The sequence below is a fragment of the Pantherophis guttatus genome, chromosome 3 (genome assembly GCF_059756535.1).
Source record: "Pantherophis guttatus breed Tessera chromosome 3, ASM5975653v1, whole genome shotgun sequence".
Classification (NCBI taxonomy): Eukaryota; Metazoa; Chordata; class Lepidosauria; order Squamata; family Colubridae; genus Pantherophis; species Pantherophis guttatus.
The window spans coordinates 60,215,661-60,234,862 of NC_142065.1; the positions used below are offsets into that span (position 1 = coordinate 60,215,661).

General features: G+C 35.5%; 2 protein-coding genes across 5 annotated transcripts in view; one reads left to right on the forward strand and one right to left on the reverse strand.

The window, feature by feature from the left end:
* Nucleotides 1-7,620, reverse strand: part of STIL (STIL centriolar assembly protein) — a 31,022-nt gene extending 23,402 nt beyond the window's left edge. The window contains exons 1-3 of one of the 3 annotated variants that reach the window (XM_060689905.2): nt 7,372-7,620; nt 2,776-2,842; nt 1,902-2,006 (exon numbers count right to left, since the gene is read on the reverse strand). In XM_060689905.2, the coding sequence (XP_060545888.2) occupies nt 1,902-2,006; nt 2,776-2,810 (140 nt within the window). In that variant the 5' untranslated portion in view covers nt 2,811-2,842; nt 7,372-7,620. Of the gene's footprint in view, nt 1-1,901; nt 2,007-2,775; nt 2,843-5,079; nt 5,497-7,336 lie in introns of those variants that run through there. The other 2 variants (XM_060689904.2, XM_060689903.2) reach the window with 2 other exon arrangements.
* CMPK1 (cytidine/uridine monophosphate kinase 1) lies at nt 7,615-17,118 on the forward strand. Of its 2 annotated transcripts, none has more exons than XM_034415033.3 (6): nt 7,615-7,956; nt 11,111-11,257; nt 12,629-12,781; nt 14,036-14,112; nt 14,200-14,296; nt 15,852-17,118. In XM_034415033.3, the coding sequence occupies exons 1-6, from the start codon at nt 7,771-7,773 to the stop codon at nt 15,891-15,893; spliced, it is 702 nt and encodes a 233-aa protein (XP_034270924.2). In that variant the 5' UTR covers nt 7,615-7,770; the 3' UTR covers nt 15,894-17,118. The 2 variants fall into 2 exon arrangements, with proteins under 2 accessions (XP_034270924.2, XP_087745836.1); XM_087889710.1 differs by lacking the exon at nt 7,615-7,956 and adding an exon at nt 8,080-8,309.
* Nucleotides 17,119-19,202: the final 2,084 nt, after the last annotated feature.

Below are 19,202 nucleotides of genomic sequence, written 5' to 3' on the forward strand. Positions count from 1 at the left end.
ACATTGGGCACAGTATACAGTTAGAAGAATGGGAAAGGGCATGGGAAAACAATTACAGTATGACAAAATCAGTAGCATATAAGGAGAATCATTATAAAATGTGGTACAGATGGTATCTAGCTCCTTCAAGCCTAGCGAAAATGTACCCGAATGTAAAATCTGTTTGCTGGAAATGTAAACAAGCTCAGGGTACTTTCTTCCATGCCTGGTGGCTTTGCCCGGAAATCAAGAAATATTGGAGGAAAATAAAAACATGGATAGTAGAAATAATAGAGCAAGAAATTGAATTAGAACCAGAAATTTTTTTATTAGGCATGATTAAAGGGAACATTAGAAAAGACATAAAATATCTAACACTACATATAATTATGGCGGCTAGATTGGCACTAGCACAATTGTGGAAAACAGATCGTTTGCCAAAGGACCAGGAGGTAATTCAAAAAATTTATACATGTGCAGAAATGGACAAATTAACCTTAGAATTAAAAGATAAGGAAGACTCAAAATATTTTAAAGTATGGAATAGATGGTACAAGTGGATAAATCAAAAGGAAAAAAAGTAGAGACAAAATTTAGGGAAAATTAAAAGTAATAAATAGGCACCGTCATGTAGATAGAGTAGGTAATAAGTCACTGTTTATATATGTGTGTATATATAATTACATATATTCAGTGTGTTTGTGGTGATTTGTATTGTATATCTAATTTTATGATTGAAAATAATTTGTATATTTTTATCTTTTTAAACTTAATAAAGTTTGTTTTTAAAATAATAAAAAAAAGAAATATACATCTGCAGCTATAGTACACCTAATTATAGAACAGCATTTCCCCTAAATTTGTTGTGCATGGACAAAATTAAAAAATCATAGCTCTTTCAATAGGCCCTGAGTAGGATGAGTTGATACATTTCCTGACAGAATATTTTGACTTCTGATTAGGATGTTTTCTCCCACTGATGTAATGCATTTATTATTGTTTGCTCTTTTTTTATGCTGATATTTTACACTAATAGGTAAGCCTCTCAGAAGAGGAACAGCGTGGTGGCCTAGTAGTAAAGACACTTGCCTCTCAAGAATTGAGAGTTCAATTCTAGGTAGCAATAAATGTTTCTCAGCTCAAAGACAAAATATCTGCTGTGAACTCCGCATAGGCATCAGGATGGGCATCCGAGTTCCATTCAGTTGCCCCAACTTTACCCCAGATTAAGGGACTACAGGTTTGTTAAAAAAAAAAAATAAACCTTTCGGAACAACTTTAGTGACTGAAATGGCATGCAAGTTGTTAAAGTGAAAAAACTCCAGGAGCATCATTTTGATCCTTCCTGAAATTTAACTTTTGATTTATCTTATTACCTAAATATAGTCATAAGCACTTGTTCCAAGTTATATACCAAGAAAATCCATGTTTTAATGACGACATTCTGTCCTTTACATACAGCAAAGGAAACTTCAAATTTTACCATGGATATACCCCGTTTCCCCAAAAATAAGACATCCCCTGATAATAAGCCCAATTGAGCTTTTGAGTGCATGAGCTAAAATAAGCCTCCCCCCAAAAATAAACCCTCCCCGAAAATATTTAAATGCAGAGCTGGAAATCAGGTAAGATGGCAAGAGAAGCCCTATCTTGCTCCACATGCCCCAAAATAATAAGACCTCCCCAAAATAAGGCCAAGTCCTTATTTCAGGGTTCAAAAAATATAAGACAGGGTCTTATTTTCGGGGAAACACAGTATTATATTACCTAATAATAAATAATAAACTGGATGGAAACAAATACAGTATTATTTAAAGGTTAACTCAGTTCCCAATCTCTGGTAAATGAAGAAAATCACTAAAAATATTTGGTGCTCCCAAACACACTGTACAGTGTTGAGCCTAAAAGATTACAAATCTTACCTATAACTTAGGTGAGAAACAGTGCTTTCTCCAATAGGAGCTGGATTCCAAAGTGCAAATTTTGATGCAGGAAAACTAAAGGATGGCATCTTTCCCCAAACCCCTCTGAAAGATAAAACAATTTTAGATTTACCACATTTTATTTGGGTATAGTTGGAGAAAAGATAATAATAATAATAATAATAATAATAATAATAATAATAATAATAATAATAATAATAATAATAATAATAATAATAATAATTTTATTTCTATACCGCCCTTCTCCCGAAGGACTCAGGGCGGTGTACAGCCTATTTAAAAACACAGAAACAAAACAACAATTAAAATTTAAAATCATTAAATAATTAGGCTCCAATTTAAAATCCCAGAAATTTAAAATACCCCAATTTAAAACGTTATGTTAATAGCCCGGCCTGGCGGAACAACAGGGTCTTCAGAGCGCAGCGAAACACCCGGAGGTCGGAGATCTTACGTATTTCCGGGGGCAGTTCGTTCCACAGGGCTGGGGCTCCCACAGAGAAGGCTCTCCCCCTGGGTGTCGCCAGCCGACATAACTTGGCCGATGGCACCCTGAGGAGACCCTCTCTGTGGGAGGGGACTGGTCGGTGGGAGGCTATTGGTGGCAGAAGTCGGTCTCGAAGGTACCTGGGTCCTATGCCATGGAGCGCTTTAATGATGACCAATATTCAGATATTTCATTTTAGTGTCCATAATTATATACTGTAAATAAGGAACTACTTTTGTCTGGAAATTCCAGACAAATTGTTTAGTACTTAACTACTAAACAAAACTACTAATCAATACTACAGAAAAAAACAAATTCCGTATCAGTAGTCTTTAAAACCATTGCATCTGAATAAAATATCAATACCTTTGGTTTTGAGATTCAGGGGAAATTGATTCCATGATACTTATGTATGAAACTCAAGTTTTCTACTCTGTAAGAAAACGTAACACAGGAACGTTAATTGGCATTAATTTTTGGCATTATTTTTTCAGCAGAAACTTCTATTTTTAACTATAATTAATCCTAAAACAGATATATTTTAATTTCAGCATAGTTATACTTCAGCAAATATAACTACAATTTACAATTCCTAAAAATTGTAGTTATATCTGCTATGTTGCAGCAATTTATATGAATAGGAAATATGGACAATAAACCGACAGCAGGATTCATTGTGAAATTGTTGAGTGATTTTCCTGATTTCTAATTACTCAAGAATATAAACGGGCTTCACTTATAACCAACCTGGTAACAAGAATTAAACTAAAGAAACAATGTTCTGTAATCATCATTAAACCTAATGCATAAAGACTTTAATATAGGCTATCAGTCTTGTGGGAAGGGAGGTATGACATATTCATTTCAGTCCCCAAAGGCTTCTTGGACAACCATGGCCTTTAAAAACTTCAAAAGGCTGGAGCTGCTCTAAGCCAAGCAAATCACACTATTTTGTAGGAGATATAACCCATTTTTAGACACTGGAAAGTAAGTTTCTAGAAGAGTAGGGACCCAGGAGGAAGCCTATCCCCACCCCATCCCTCCAATCTTACTGAGCGGGCAGTTATGAGTGGAAGCAGACAGTCTCCAAGAACCCAGTTCTCAAGCCATGTTAAGCTTAGTAGAAGTAGATCATATGCATATGACATGGATCAAAACAAGGCTTTTAAACTTATGAAACAAGAAAGCAGACACATCTGAAGCCTTAGTGGGTTAAATATTTGAAGGAAAGAATAATAGCAGTATCACTGTTTGGGTCCAGAAGAAAATATTAAGATTTCTATATATAAACTGTAGATCTTTCTAGGAGGCATAAAGCAGGAGTGAAGGTGGACTTTTCATTATTCTGTCATTTATTGCAAAATAGTCCTTTCATGTCAGTTTCTTGTTCAAATTATGAAGCTAATACTCAAACAAAACTCAAAATTTAATAAAACTGGGGAGATGAGATACAAATGCAGAGTTCTTTCCCTAGGAAAAGTAAAGCAAATAGGATGGGAATGCCTATTGGAGGGAATATTCATATTGGGAATAGTTTATATGAAAACCAATTTGGAACTGTGCTTAACCATAAGCAGAATATGGGTCAGTAATGTACCATGCTATTGAAAAAGGAAATACTGTTATTAGCTACATTGTTATTTTTCTTTATCTAAGGATCAGTACAGTTCTTGATTCAAATGACCAATTTTCAATTGGTCAGATTCCATCTAAGATATTACGCCTAGTTCAATAAATGTGAGATATTTGCACCAGCTTTTGGTTCAGTTTAGGAAAACAATTATTTAGTAAATGGAAGAAATGAATAGTGAAGCCAATTACTAAGAAATATGACCACCTCTCAATTGGTTGAGTTCAGACTGAGGCTAGACACCCACCTATCAAGAATGCATTCATTTAGAGCCTATACCGAGCAAGAGATTGGATTTAGTGACATAAAAGCCTCACAGTTAAATTACAAGAAAGATGCTTCCCAAATACCACAAGTTGCAGAGAGGTAACAAGAGGCTATAAAAAATGACATTTAACCAAATAAGAAACACTGATGAACATACATGTCCCCAGATCCTAGGCCTTTAATTATTAATGCAATTCTTTCATATTGTTTCTGAAGCACGAAGACTTGTTTTGATACAAGAGGCAGCAAATAAATATAATAAAATATAATAAAAATGCATACTCTGAACAGCTTTGATTACATAACCTCATTGGTAGCCCCGAACGTTTTTACCACAATTATTGGGAAGGGGGGGGGAAGCTAATCATGAATCAAATTGTTCATGTTCAATGTACATTGTTGAGAGACGAGCAATCCATACGTTGGCGAATAACTTTAAGGAAACTGACAGAAACCACCGCCGGTAACAATATTATAGCCTCTCGTTTATTTTTCTGCCAGAAGGGAAGGAAAAAAAAGTATCCAAGGCCATAGGCAAGGCAATCCCACATAGAATAAGGATCGGAGTTTGAATTCCCCAGGCACTTCTGCGCTATCTGAGTAACCTAGTAACCGATACTGCTAGCTTGTATAAAAAAGGGAGACTCAGAGGACGCCCTAAAGATAAGAGAAGAGGAAGAGAAATGCCCTATAGATAAGAAACGAAACGATAAAGATGAAGAGAATTTGTTTAAAAAAAAAACCCGCCTCAAAAGCAATATCGCCCCATTTACCTCACAACTCTCATTCAGACTCCGTTTTTATTCCCGGGTCGCCAGAGCCAGACACAATTTATTTAATCAAAGCAACTGAATTCTTATTCCCCTCCTGTTGTGGCGGCTCCAATGGCGGCACAATTAGCCAATCCGAAGACCCTCACGGCAACTCAGTTTAGCCAATCCACACTTTGAACAAGCGCTTTCCTCCGCCCACCACCCTTTTCGAATCGTTCATTTAGCGTCAATCAAAACCATCGCTCCCGTTTATCGGTTTGTCGTAACCAATGACCAAGCTTCTTAGTGAAATAAAACCGCCTTTTAAGCTTGCGCGCGCGCGCGCGCGCATCTCTTTAAGGGTGGGATTTTAAAAACAGGTTTCTTATAAACGGCCTCAAGAAGCCCAGCTACTGCGCAAGCGCCAAGGTTAAAAGCAAGATGGGGCAGTTCTTTTTGTTGCCATAGTAATCGCTTCTAAGGCTTCCAGCAAAGATAGCAGCCGTAATCGCAAACACCTTTGAGCAAACATAATTAGGAAAGGACTGTTAACGATTTTACATCCTAGATACTGACTCAGAAGTAAATCTCAGGTACGTTGGCTGGGATTAGGAGCGTCCTACTCAGGCCCTTCGAGTTCAGTGGGGCTTAATCCCAGGTAAACGAGTATAGGATTGCAGCCTCTTTCAAGTTGCTGCGAAAACAGCTCCATAAATACAAACGAGAAGTAATTTGATAGTTATGACTACTTTCTCTACATCTACTGTCAGATAAGTAAAGGGCAGAAGCAGCGCTGTTACGTAGTTTGTAACACTGGAATAACCTGATTGGTGCCACTGCTGGCATTTAAGGTTTTCTTTCACTCTGAAGTTGTGTTTCTCAGTCTCAGCAATTTTAAGAGGTGTGGACTTCAAACTTACAGAATCTCCCCCAGCCAGCATGAAGACTACACCTCTTAAGGTTGCTGAACTTGAGAAACACTGCTCTAAAGCTGGTGGTATTTGAGTCACAAACCAACAGGGATATCATCACTAGAAAACAACAAAGAGATCTATCTTTCTTGTTTTCCAGGGGCATTACAATAGACTAGGTTCTGAATTTATTAGCATTAATGCAACCGAACATATTTCATGGCATTATGTGAAAGTACCACGCACCTGAAGAACATCAAATTGAGAAAGACTGCTCTAAGTATTATAGCTTGTGTCCTTGTTAGTTTTCATACCCAAATTAATTATTTCCTCTACAATAATTATATTGCTTTATATACCACAAATCTCTTGAATGGGCAATTGTGCCCTTTTACACAAGACTTTAGGAAAATAAAAATAGTCATTGCGTTGATTTAGAGAAAAAGAATTTTCTGGCCATATTGAACAAAGAATTTCTTAATTACAAACTATGAATTTTAATCTATGGAGAGGCTACTTAACTGGTTTTAAGTTTTGGCAACTACAATTTTCTTTACCTGGCTTATTGTTTGAACTTTAAAATAAAAAATACTTTTAAAATTCAGCACTAGAACATTTCCATAGATTTATGAGCTACATTTATCTACATCTCTCAACTGACTGACTTCTCTAAAATCAGCTCACTTCTCAATGATAGTTTTAAATTTATTTCAACGTTTTGAATAGAGAACCCAATTGAAAAATGGCGGTTTCCAAAAATCGTACCAAATATCTGCTAAAGGATCCCTTTGCTATTTCGATGTGTTCTTATGCCCTCAAATAAGCCAAATAGATTTGGACCATAGAATTAAAGTTAGAGGCACTTTCTTTTGAATCATCATATAGTAAAATAGGATTGGGCTGTTTTGCCAAGAAATAATCAGAACTGAACATTTGGGAGACCAAATTGCAGCATGCAAAAATCCACCGTCTAGGTTTTTAACAAACACTATTTATTAAATTTATGTATGTATAAAGCTTATAAGAGCCTTGATAGTACAGTGGTCTAAGCACCCTGTTATTAACACAGCTGCCTGCAATTTACTGCTGGTTTGAATCTCTCCAAGGCTCAAGGTTGACTCAGCCTTCCATCCTTTCTAAGGTAGGTGAAATGAGGACCCAGTTTGTGGGGGCAATAAGCTGACTTTGTATAAATATACAAAAGTATGAAGGCTATTGCTTAACGCATTGTAAGCCGCCCTGAGTCTCCCGAGAAGGGTGGCATATAAATCAAATTAAAAAAAAAAAATATATGGCAGCCCAACTTTCAGACAGGTGAAAGTTGGGTGGTTTACAATATTTAAAAAAAACAAACACAAAAACCATACCTCGCACTAGAGGTAGTACAAGACGTATTATATACCATGTTGTATTACAGCACAAGGGTTGTTTCTCAATGAAATCGACATTAGCCAACCTCCTTTATATTTCATCAAGTGAATCGAAGCTGTTCTTCCAAAGCGACCTTACTGGTTCCTTGACAGCCGCCCATCTGCCAGCCCTTCACAGGGAACTTTACTGTTAATTGCCTTCACAACCGCTGATCCTGGCCCGCCCCCACCAGGCCTGCCTCTCTCTCTCTCTCTCTCTCTCTCTCTCTCTCTTTCGCACCAGCGAGAGCGACGGAAAGGGTGGGAACCCGGAAGCGCTTTCGCTTCCTGGTGACACTTTAACAAGCCAGCTCAGCCGGAGGAGTCGGCGGCTTGACTGTAGTCGTGGCCGGATCCTTCCCCCCGTTTCCCTCCCTCTTTCTTGGCGGCGTATGTTTTGTCGTCGTCTCTTTGGGGCAACTGCCGGTCGCGTAACTGCTTCGCTCCTTCGCCTCCACGCTTTCGCCGCTGCTCCCTCCCTTTCACCTCGTTTGCTGCTCCTCATGAAGCCGGTCGTTGTGTTCGTTCTCGGCGGGCCTGGAGCCGGAAAGGGAACCCAGTGTACCCGCATTGTGGAGGTAAGGGACGGCAATAGCGCTTCGTGGTCCGTTCCCTCTCCCTCCCCCCCCCGCACGTTTCCGTTCCTTACTGTCGGGAAAGAACTACAATTTGTAGCAGGCGGTGCATTTCGAAGAGTGCCGGCAACTTGCTTAGTCGGAGCGCAAAGAATGATGGGGCCTGAAGTTCTTTAATGGTTTGAGGTCCGGAAGATTCTTACAATGCTGTATTCCAAATGGTGCCGAATCTGACGGGTTCAGTTACGCTATCAAAAGCGGGTGCTCCACAACTGTTATCAGGGCTTGGTGACTACCAAAAAAAAAAAAAGCATAATTCAGTACACTCAGAAACTCAACTCTTGGGGAAATGTGAGGTAAATGGGGCGAACTTGGTGCGGGTATTTTTTTTTCTTTCTACAAATTCTCTTCATCTTTGTCGTTTCGATTCTTATTTATAGGGCATTTCTCTCTCCTTTTGTAAATGATTCTCTTTTTATACAAGCCTGAGTGGAGGCTTGTATATAGTAACGTTCAAATAGATTACTCAGGAAACGCAGAAATGCCCGGAAAAATCAAACTCCGATCCTTATTCTGCGTGAGATTTGCCTTGGCTATGACCTTGGATACTTTTTTCCTTCATTCCTGGTTAGATGGTGGTGCCGTGTTGGCAGAAAAATAAACGAGAGGCTAAATATTGTTATCTGCAGTGGTTTCTATCAGTCTCCCTAAAGTAATTCGCCAAAGTGTGAATTTTTTAATCTCAACAATGTACATTGAACCCCAACCAATAATTGTGGTAAAAACTTTTGGGGAAATTTGGATTAATAGTTTAATGTAGATTCAAGTTTGAAACCAGAAGATATTAGACAAATACCTAAGCAAATCTGAATATTTTCTAATGGCACATGAAAATGACCTTTAATTTATTTTATTTTTTTTATTTTTATTTTTTTTTTGCTTTAATTTATATGCCACCCTTCTCCGGAGACTCGGGGCGGCTTACAATGCATTAAGCAATAGCCTTCATACTTTTGTATATTTATACAAAGTCAGTTTATTGCCCCCACAATCTGGGTCCTCATTTTACCTACCTTTGAAAGGATGGAAGGCTGAGTAAACCCTGAGCTTGGTGAGATTTGAACTTGCAGTAATTGCAAGCAGCAGATGTTAATAACATTTGTACACAGGGTAAGATCCTTTGGGATTGAGATAGTAAATGCTATGCTATAAATAAATATCTGACTACATTTCAATAAAGGGAAAATAAATATTCTGGCATTATTAGCAATATGAAAGTGGCATAGCTTTAGGAAAGGTGTACTATGTAGCTATTTACCTAATTGGAAAAAAACATGGGAGAAAAGGTCTTTGATGATCTGTGCAAGAGAGATTAAGTGAGGTTGCATTCATTCACAGATTGCTTAATCATAAAGTCCACTTTGAGTTATGTAAACTTAACTGGGTAACTGACCCAGTTAAGTCTCAGCCCAACCTATCTCAGAAGATTGTTGTAGGAAAAAAAAATGAAGGAGAAACTTCTATGCATGCTGCCTTCAGTTAGAGGAAGCACAATATATACTGTAAATCTAATAAATGGAGTATCTTTTGGCTTTGTGATGTAAATACTGCCAATTGTGAATTTTCTGCAAATTATTGTTAAATAATAAATACAATATGATGCAAAAATATAAGATTAGCTTCAAAGCTTTGACGTGCCTAGACCAGGAGTATAATATTCCATCAATTTGAGGGCTGCAGTAGGCTTTGTGTAACTATCAACCTTTTAAAATGTTTGGAACTGAGAAACCATTGTAAAATGAGGACCCAGATTGTTGGTTGCAATATACTGACTCTGTAAACTGCTTTGAGAGGGCTGTAAAGCATTATGAAGCAATATATAAATCTCAGTACTATTGCTAGTGTTCTTCTGGGCTGGCTTTCAGGGTATTCAAATTATACAGTATATCATAACTCCTCTAGTTTTTAGTTGTAATATTTCTTGCCAGGTATAGTAACAAGATAAAGAAGAACATGGTGCCTTCTTACAAAGTGTGGGAAGATTTAAAAAATATGTGATCTTTCTTTTTATTTGACTTTATATTTGTTATCTGAAACAGTACTGTGAATCTCTGACATTAGGTTCTGTTTTAGTATTTTGTTAGATTAACATTTTAGTAAATTTGTATTTTAATTTTCTAGAATTTTATTTCATCCAGTTACTTAGTAATTCTCCTTTAAACCTTTGAAGACTGTTATTTGCACTTATTTTGTATTTTAGCTTTATTTCCATTTGTTTGTTTGTTACATATATCTATTTCTCTGTGTGTGTGTGTATGTATGTACACACACACACTCAGTGAGAATGACTGGCCCCAGGTCACCCAACTTGCTTTCATAACTAAAGCCATATTAAAACTCAGTCTCCTGTTTTTTAGCCTGGTGCCTTAATCACTAGGTTAACCACAAGAAAAACTGGCTTTCCATTTTTTCTCCATACTGTTCTTTGTATCTTGTAACTTTGGTATATTTTGGTATATTGTATAATTTATACCTAAATTTGAAGAACTAATATATACACAAAATTCTTTATTTAATTTTTTTTTTTATCAAGAATTTCAATTTTCTGTTTTCAAAGAAATGTGATGGAAGTGCCGGTGTCTGCATTTTATATTTGCCTTTATCTTATATTGTATAACATCTAAATAGCTTAAATTATTTTCCAATATTCAAAGGAAATCTATAAAGGAGAGTATTTGTAGCTTGGGGTTGAAATGAGGGGTCCTTGGTGCTCTCTGAACTTGATTGTTTTCTTACAGATGTTTCATTACTCAAACTAGGTAATCATCAATGCTAGTAAGGAGTGAGGTTTGCTCTCAGTTTATATTCTAATATAAATGAATCCATCTCATATCAATGAATTTGGGTGGCATGCAAAAGTTAAAATCAAATGAAATCAATTATCCAAACAACAAATATTTGAAGTCAAAGAAATCATTTCCAACTTATAACTGAAAAGAACAATAATAAAACCAATCACTCAGCAGAGCTCACCTAATTTCCTGGCCCAAATATATGAAAGAACAGCTAGTTCTTTGTTACCACCATGTAAAGAAAGCACATTTATCTAATCCACACTTTATGTGTATTTAACTTAATTATGGTTTCTTTTCTTTAGAAATATGGTTATACCCATCTTTCTGCGGGTGACCTCCTTAGAGATGAGAGAAAAAGACCAGGCTCTCAGTATGGAGAACTAATTGAAAATTATATTAAGGATGGGAAGATTGTACCTGTTGACATAACGATCAGCTTGTTAAAGAGGGTAAGTTTAATTCTATTTCCCATATAAATCTAAAACAAAAGATATTTATGTACTTTAATTTGTCTTTTAATAGTAAAATAACATATGACAGATGGATTTTTACATACCATCTGACAGATGGACAGATACACTTTTCATGAAATAATGCTTTTCTCTTTATGAACATAGATAAATCCATGGATAGATAATTATTCAAAATAATTTCATTAGATATTGTCAGGCCCAAGAACCAAGAAAGACAGGTGGTGGTGATTCTTCCAAGCAGAGTTCTTTATTGTTCCACACTTATAGATAGAATCTTGCCAAACTGAAGCACTCTACTATCTATAGCAAGCATATATTCTGAGAACTATTAGGGAGAATCTGTTTTCACCCTCTTGGTTTCACACAAAATATCTGGACTGAGTTGCCTCATATTCCTCTGGAATGCACCCCTTCCTCCTGAGAATCCAACCTATTACATTTCATCACAGATATGTGTTACATCTCTTTTCAGACAAAATTCTGGGCTGAAGCATTCTACTTCAGAGATATGTTCATCTCCTCTGATATACTTTGACCTAAAATAGACCCGAAGTGTGCTACGTTTTGTAAACTCCTTTGAATCTTTCCAGTTTCTTCAAATGAAAAAAAATGCCAAACGACAGAGGAGGCTGTAGTATTGTGAGGGACAGGATTATCTTCTTATCTTCTAACCAAATAAAGATATAATCAATACGTTCGGGAGAGACAGTAAAGCAATATTCAAAAAGTTTTGACAAAGCCTGACAAGTGTTACTAATGCTTGTAACCACCTGTTGCAGATCATTGGTTCTGAACCCAAATTGCCCCTTGTAAACATGAAAACTGATTCTACACTTGTATATTTGTTAAAAGAATAATGAAATTCAAAAGATTAGATCCAAATATCTATTGAAGTCACATTATCTACCAATGAAATTGACTCTTCCTTCTTCCCATTCACTTTCCAACCCCCCTTGAAAACAGTAAGGAGCTCCACAAGGCATGGATTAATGAAACTGAATGAAAACATGATCTGTTGTCTATGAAGAAATCTGTTCATGTGGCACTGGATACAATGGCGAGTGGGTTATTTTCATCATGATATGATAATTTATTCACAGACTCTTCAGATTCTTTGATAATTAAATAGTGGAAATTAATTCAGATGGGTTGGGTTTTTTTTACAAAAGTTCCGGTGTATATGTGTGTGTATGTGTGTGTTCAGATATTAAAACATTATGATTGCAAGAACATTGTATTTTATTTGGGTGTGTCAAAAATAAAATAAGGTTTCCAATTAGAACTGTTTTATTGGTTGCATATATTATTGTTTCATGTCATGTTTTAATCTGAGCTATTGTTCTGTAGGCTATGGATGAAACTATGGCAGCTAACACTCAGAGGAATAAATTCCTAATTGATGGATTTCCCAGAAATGAAGATAATCTTCAGGGCTGGAATAAAACAATGGATGGAAAAGTAGATGTCTCTTTTGTTCTCTTTTTTGACTGTGATAATGAGGTAACATTAATACATTTCCTTTTATACAGAACAAATAAAGATTATTAGGTTTCTCTCTTACATATTGCATATCAGGGTTTAAGTTAGTTAATATTTAAACTTCTTTTATTTTTCCCCAGGATGTCTATGTAATTATTTTGCAAGCTGAAAAATGTTATCCTTTCCTGGAATAATTACTGTACCAGAGTTGTAAAAGAGATATTATCTTTTTGCATCAAATAATAGTATAAAGAAGTCAGTTCTAAATTTGAAATACTGTGGTATTATGGCAAAAAAAAATGTTTATAGTTCCATTTTGCCTTTTTCTTTGATTGCTTCATTTTATTCTTTACAATTTCCTTTATTTGGGTCTGAATCTTATATAATATAGCAGCCATCCTTGTACATAATTCAGAATTATTCACAATTTCTGCCTAACTATAAATGAGCTGCTGACTGGTAAATGTTGACAATTTTCTAATTTTTATTCTTGTGCCTGGTATGATTGATAAACAAAGCAGAGGCAATTTGCAATGTGATTCACAAACCCAAGATAGCCATCATCTTTCTCAGTCAAACCTAAATCACAAGACAAGATTTGTTAACTGTGTATACATTTTGTGTTTCTCTCCATTTGACATTCCTTTTTTTTGTGAGGAGTATGTCCATATTTATACACTGCATGCTATCTGACTATATTATTCACAATAGATCAATGTTTTTGAGAAGAGATAATTTACATTGTTTCAGAGAAGGTTTAAAGTTCCAAACAGTTTTAGTTTGGCTTTGTCCAAAGTAAATGCACATCATGATTAAAATACCTGGTAATAAAGCCTCAGTTTTTATCACAGTGATAGTTTTTAAAGTAAACAAATAGAAATTTATTTTGGTTGATCAATAACAATACAATCAATAAAATGAAGAACACAAAACTATCCCTTAAAAACAAGAACTATTATCAACCATTTGTGGGTGAAGTTTACACATAGTGTGGCAACATTTTGCTGCTTTTAGACAGAGAAAAATTACTGTAATTATTTAACAGTGCAAATACACTATCTGCATTAACAGTGCACTAAATGACCCTGTAGAATTGGCATTACAGAAGAACATGGACAGTATTTGTTGTTGATGTGTAGATTTGATGTGTAGAACATCAAATAGGATACTCTGCATAAACTATTAGGCAATTAATCTCACATATGTCAGATTTAAGTTTCTGCTTGTAAAATGTTTAATATAGAATTTTAACCTCTATTTTTACTCTTTTTAAAGATATGTATTAATCGTTGTCTTGAAAGAGGAAAAAGCAGTGGCAGAAGTGATGATAACAGGGAAAGTTTGGAGAAAAGGTACAGTGTGCATTCAGAATTTTACTGTTTGGGGTTTTCGATGTTTTTCAGTTAAATGATTTCTTGTTTTATTTATTTTTATCTTAGACTTCATACGTATCTAGAGTCTACTAAGCCCATAATAGACCTCTATGAGACAATGGGAAAAGTTAGGAAAGTGGATGCCTCCAAATCTGTTGATGAAGTAAGTTGCAAAAACAAAAAGTTTGGGATTAAATTGCTTAATACTTAATATGTAATTGCTTCTGGGGTTTTGTATTTTTCAAATACCTGCTTCTCTTGTATATCAAGTAAAATCCAATTAATTTTTGTCAGTCTTAAAAAGATCCTATTGATACAACAATATATTCTGTTTTGAGATCATTGATTTAAGGGGGCATAAGTTATTAAAAATTCAGTATGTTGTGCAATATTTCTTGAGGCTTTTATACATGAACAAGATAATATATTCATAGTAAAAAACAGCAATTTAAAGCAGCAAAAAGTATGCTTTTAAAACACAGGTATTGGCAAAGAATATGGCAAAGAATAAAAGTATGTATAGTATTTTCCCCAACCCAGGTAACCTTCAGATGTGTGGAATTCACCACCATTGCTGAAAATTCTGGGATCACTGTAAATGATGATATACAGGAAAAGGACAAATTGCTCCTGATATCTAATCAAAGAGCTTTAGTATATTACTCCATAGCTAACAGTTGAAAAGAGTTCACACTATCTGATTCAAAAAAGCATAGCTTTTTACAGTTTAAATTCCAAAATGATGAACAAATTATTAATAGAGCAGACAATTAATAAGGGTGAAGATGGAGATTCTATCTCTCTGTGATTGACAGATGCAAATATTGATGACTAAAAAGCTAATTTACCAGTAAGTTTTATTTCACCTATATTTATGCCTTTAAAAAAATGTTAAAGCCCACTTTTTTCTTTGATTTTGACTCAATCTGAAAGTTTTCTTGGCAACATTTTCAGAACAGCTTTTCCACTGCCTGCTTTCTAGGGCTGAGAGATAGTGACTGGTCCAAAGATACCCAGCAGACTTTGTGCCTAAAACAGGATTAGAATTCACAGTCTCCGAGTTCTACTCTGGTTCCTTTAACACTATACCCAACTGGCTATTTTAAATACACTAGGGATGTACAGTATGTGTGTATGTATTTGTCTGTGTGTATGTTGTCTACTTTTTACATGTTTAGAAACATTGCAATGTGTGTGTATTTTTAAATCTGACCAGAGAATTTCAGTTATTGGCTTACAGAAACGTAGTAAATAAAAGCATGCTTCTATAAAGTGTCTCTTCTTCACATTAACAATTTTTTAAAAAGAAGAATTAAAGTGTTTTTAAAATACAAAACTGCTATGGAAGTTGAATGCATTATTTTATTTTAATAAACACTTCATGAAATGCATTTCTTTAGCCAATGTGCAATATAATGTGCAACATCGGCAATCAATTTTTCTTTATTTGAACAAATTGGGACAGGGCTTCCAAACTAAACTCTCCATTGCTTTAACTTTGCTCTGAAAGTTATGCCCAACCATCTTATGCTGGTTGTTATGCCAGTGTACTACTGTGTAATAGAAAACTAAGTGTAATGTGTAAAGTGATTAGAAGAATTGAAGAACTGAATACAGAATTGCTCTGTAAACTCTCGATAGGCTGCTCATTTTTCACAATGTATTCTGTGTTCTTATTGATATTATATACAAACATTGTTTCATAATATCTCTTTCAGGTTTTTGGAAAAGTGGTGAACATCTTTGAAAAAGAAGGCTAGCTTTTTCCTTGAACACCCTTCTAGAATGCTTGAATCTTGCTTTAAGAGCTGCTACTATAGTCCATTTTATAATAGTAATGAAATATGCCTCTTAAAATATGTGTTTAAAATAATTTAAAAAAATATTTCGAACAGCATTTAAATATGACTTGGAAGTGGCTCATTAAAATATCGACATTGAAACTGACTTGAAGTTAGGAAAGCATCTTAATTTTAGGAAAAAACTAATAATCAAATAGCAAACACATTTTTTCTGGAAAGCATGCTTTTTTTCCTTGTTGCCAAAAGCCATGTTGTTTTTTAGAGTCCCACAAACTGAAATTGTAAATATGAATGAGAGGGCCCATTTAGTTTCTTGATAGTTTTGTACCAAATATAGGAAGTTGTATGAGGAAGTTTTATTTTGTACTGCTTAAAAATAAATACATATTTGCTGTTTTCAAGAAGGAAGTTTCAGTTTAGACATTGCATACTTTCTGATGTCATACTTTTTGCTTAAAGGATTGCTAGGAAATGAAAAAGAATTACCTAAAAGCCTCCCAAAAAGTGGTCATTCAACCCACAAAATGGAAACTTCCTGTGTGTTTGGGGAGTGGCTCTTTTGCCAAACTGATTGGGATGCTGCAATATGAGGATCACAGAGACTAATAGACAGTCCAGACCCAACACGTGGGTTGGGTTTAACAGAAATGATTCATACAGATCACAGGAAGACATAGGTATTTGAAGTCTCATTATTTCAGTGGAGTGTAAATGTCATTTTCTGAGATAGGGTACTACAAACCAGTGTGTGTAAATGCGTTTAAGATTGAATTTGCAGATTATGTAGGTGCCATTTATTTGTACATGTGTTTACCGGTTATATGGGCATTGAGTATTTGTGATACTCAAAGACTAGGTAGAATTTTGCAATCTGATGTTTGAGGGCAGCTACTACACCAACATTTTTCTGCCACATATTTTGCTGCATGGTAAATGATGAGGAATTTTGTAACAAAATTGCTTATTTATTCTGTAAGTTGAAGTGTCTGAGATTGGCTGGAGGGTAATATTCTTATGACTGTTTTATTCTAATAATTTTGCATAACTTGAAGATTTTGTTCAATTATACTTTTGATATAATTTGACCAATGTAAATGATACCTTTTTTTAAAAATTAGTGTATGTGTTTAATGCTGTACTGGTAGGAGAAACAAATTTTAAATAAATAATTGGATATAAAACATACAATTTGTATGTTTCCTCATTTGATGTGATTGCACTTTTAAAGTTTAAAATTTCTGTGTAAGAAGACACAATTGAATATTTGGGGATGGGGTATTTTTTTTCCTTAACTTTTTATATTTAGGTTCCTTTCAAACAAGCCGATAGATTGAACAAATCAAGCCAAAGTTGTCACTTCTCAATGTGCAGATCTGCATTGGCTACCAATTGTCTTTCAGGCACAATTTAAGCTGCTGTTTTTGATCTTTAAGGGCATAAAACTATCCTACTTCAGACACTTTGTGCAAAGACCCTGCTGTCTTGAAAAAGCTCTAATGCTGGGAAAAGTGGAAGAAAGAGAAGCAGCGGTAAGGTGGATGGACTCAGTTATGTGGCAATGAGTGCACCATTAGGACACATGAAAGAACAGATTAGGGGATAGATCTTCACAGAGAAAGTCTACCTATATGGTCACTAGTAGTTGAAAATGACTTGATGGCTCATAATCAATTTCTAGGTATTAGTCAACAAACATTTTAAGGAAAATATACTAAAATATTTTTAAGAAAAGAGAAATCACTCCTTTTCCTGTATGACAGCCTTGTAGGAAAAGAATATTAGTTTGTAGAACAGCACGCTGTCATTTTAAAAAAGGCATGAATATTGCAAACTTGATTAAAATGTAGGTGCTCTCTCCTTGCTGCAGTTGGCCACAAGGAGGAGTACTTGCTTTGGATTGAAAGGACTAAGCTGATAAATGAAAAACTTTGTTCTTGGTGCTCATGTCCCATGGAAATAACATGTTAATGCTCACTATCCCGTAAAAGTAATATAATTTTAAACAGGAACTTAATAAGCAAGAAATGTGTTACATTTCTGGGATTGGATGCCTCTGATAAAATGAAATGCTTTGATGTAAATTGGCTGCATCCAGATGATGAATGGTGAGAGTTGAAATCTCCAACTGGCCCCGGTAGCTGAACCGTATAGCATGTATAATCATTACATTTTAAACAGTCATCCTATGGACACCAGTCTGCATTTTCAGAAATGAATTGCAACATTTGAAGATGTAAGTTGCATCAGGCAACCATAAATGCAGTGCGAAAAACATTCATCATAGGAATTGCTATAGTTTAGTGTCTAACAGACAATCCGCCACTTCATTGGCAAATTTCTTACCTGTGCTGTAAACTGTGAACCTTAATATGTACTCATTATCTATCTCCAGAAATACTAGTAGTCTAGTCTATGTCACTAAGGCTCTGGGATTCTCGCTATGTTTAGTAATTGAGACATTGGCACAAAGTGTTATCATTAAGGCTTTTGCCTCTGGCTTTCCTTTTCCTCTAATCCAGTTGTGGCTCTCAGGTCCCAGAAAACCCTCTGGAATCATCATTCTCAGAGATGTGGCCATGATCCAGCTGCACTTTCTGTACCTCCGTTGATGTATTTTAAAATGGCAAGTTATTTTGCAGTATTTCTGATTTGATCTCTGGAACTGTCTGAAGGAGAGGCTAAATATTAATTTTATAAGTACCTATTTCTCTGAAGGAAAGTTGTTTGACATAACATGGTAAGCATGAAACACAGCCTCTGAGATGCGCTAGGAGTTCAGCAATGTTCTGCCTAGATTTAAAGAGTGTATGTTTAAAGGTAGGGTGGGGCTAGGTGGGGAGTATGGAACCAAAAATTTGTCCTTGGTGTGCAGAACTGATACTGTCTCTCAGGCGTGGTGTCACAAGCTGCTGCAAGCCAAATTCCATAAAGGAAGAAATCCAAGTGCACTCCTCATGTCTCTGGGGAGAAAGATGCCATAAAAGTCTAATAAAGTCAAAAGCTTTTTATTATTCTAAAATGAGCTGCTCTCTATTTCTGGCCTTATTGGTTTATACTGAAGACTTATCTGCCCTAAAGATTTAGTCTGGACCCAAATCCCATCACCTTGCTTCTTTCTTCTCCCGAATAAAAGCTGTCATCACATCCCAGAATCTTTTAAGTCTTCCTCAATACTTGTTGTCTCTCTTAATAAAAGATGGCAGGAGGGAGAGGAGGGGGAGGAGGTTGTGCATTCAGGTCACCATTCACTGTCAGATTCTTCTCCTT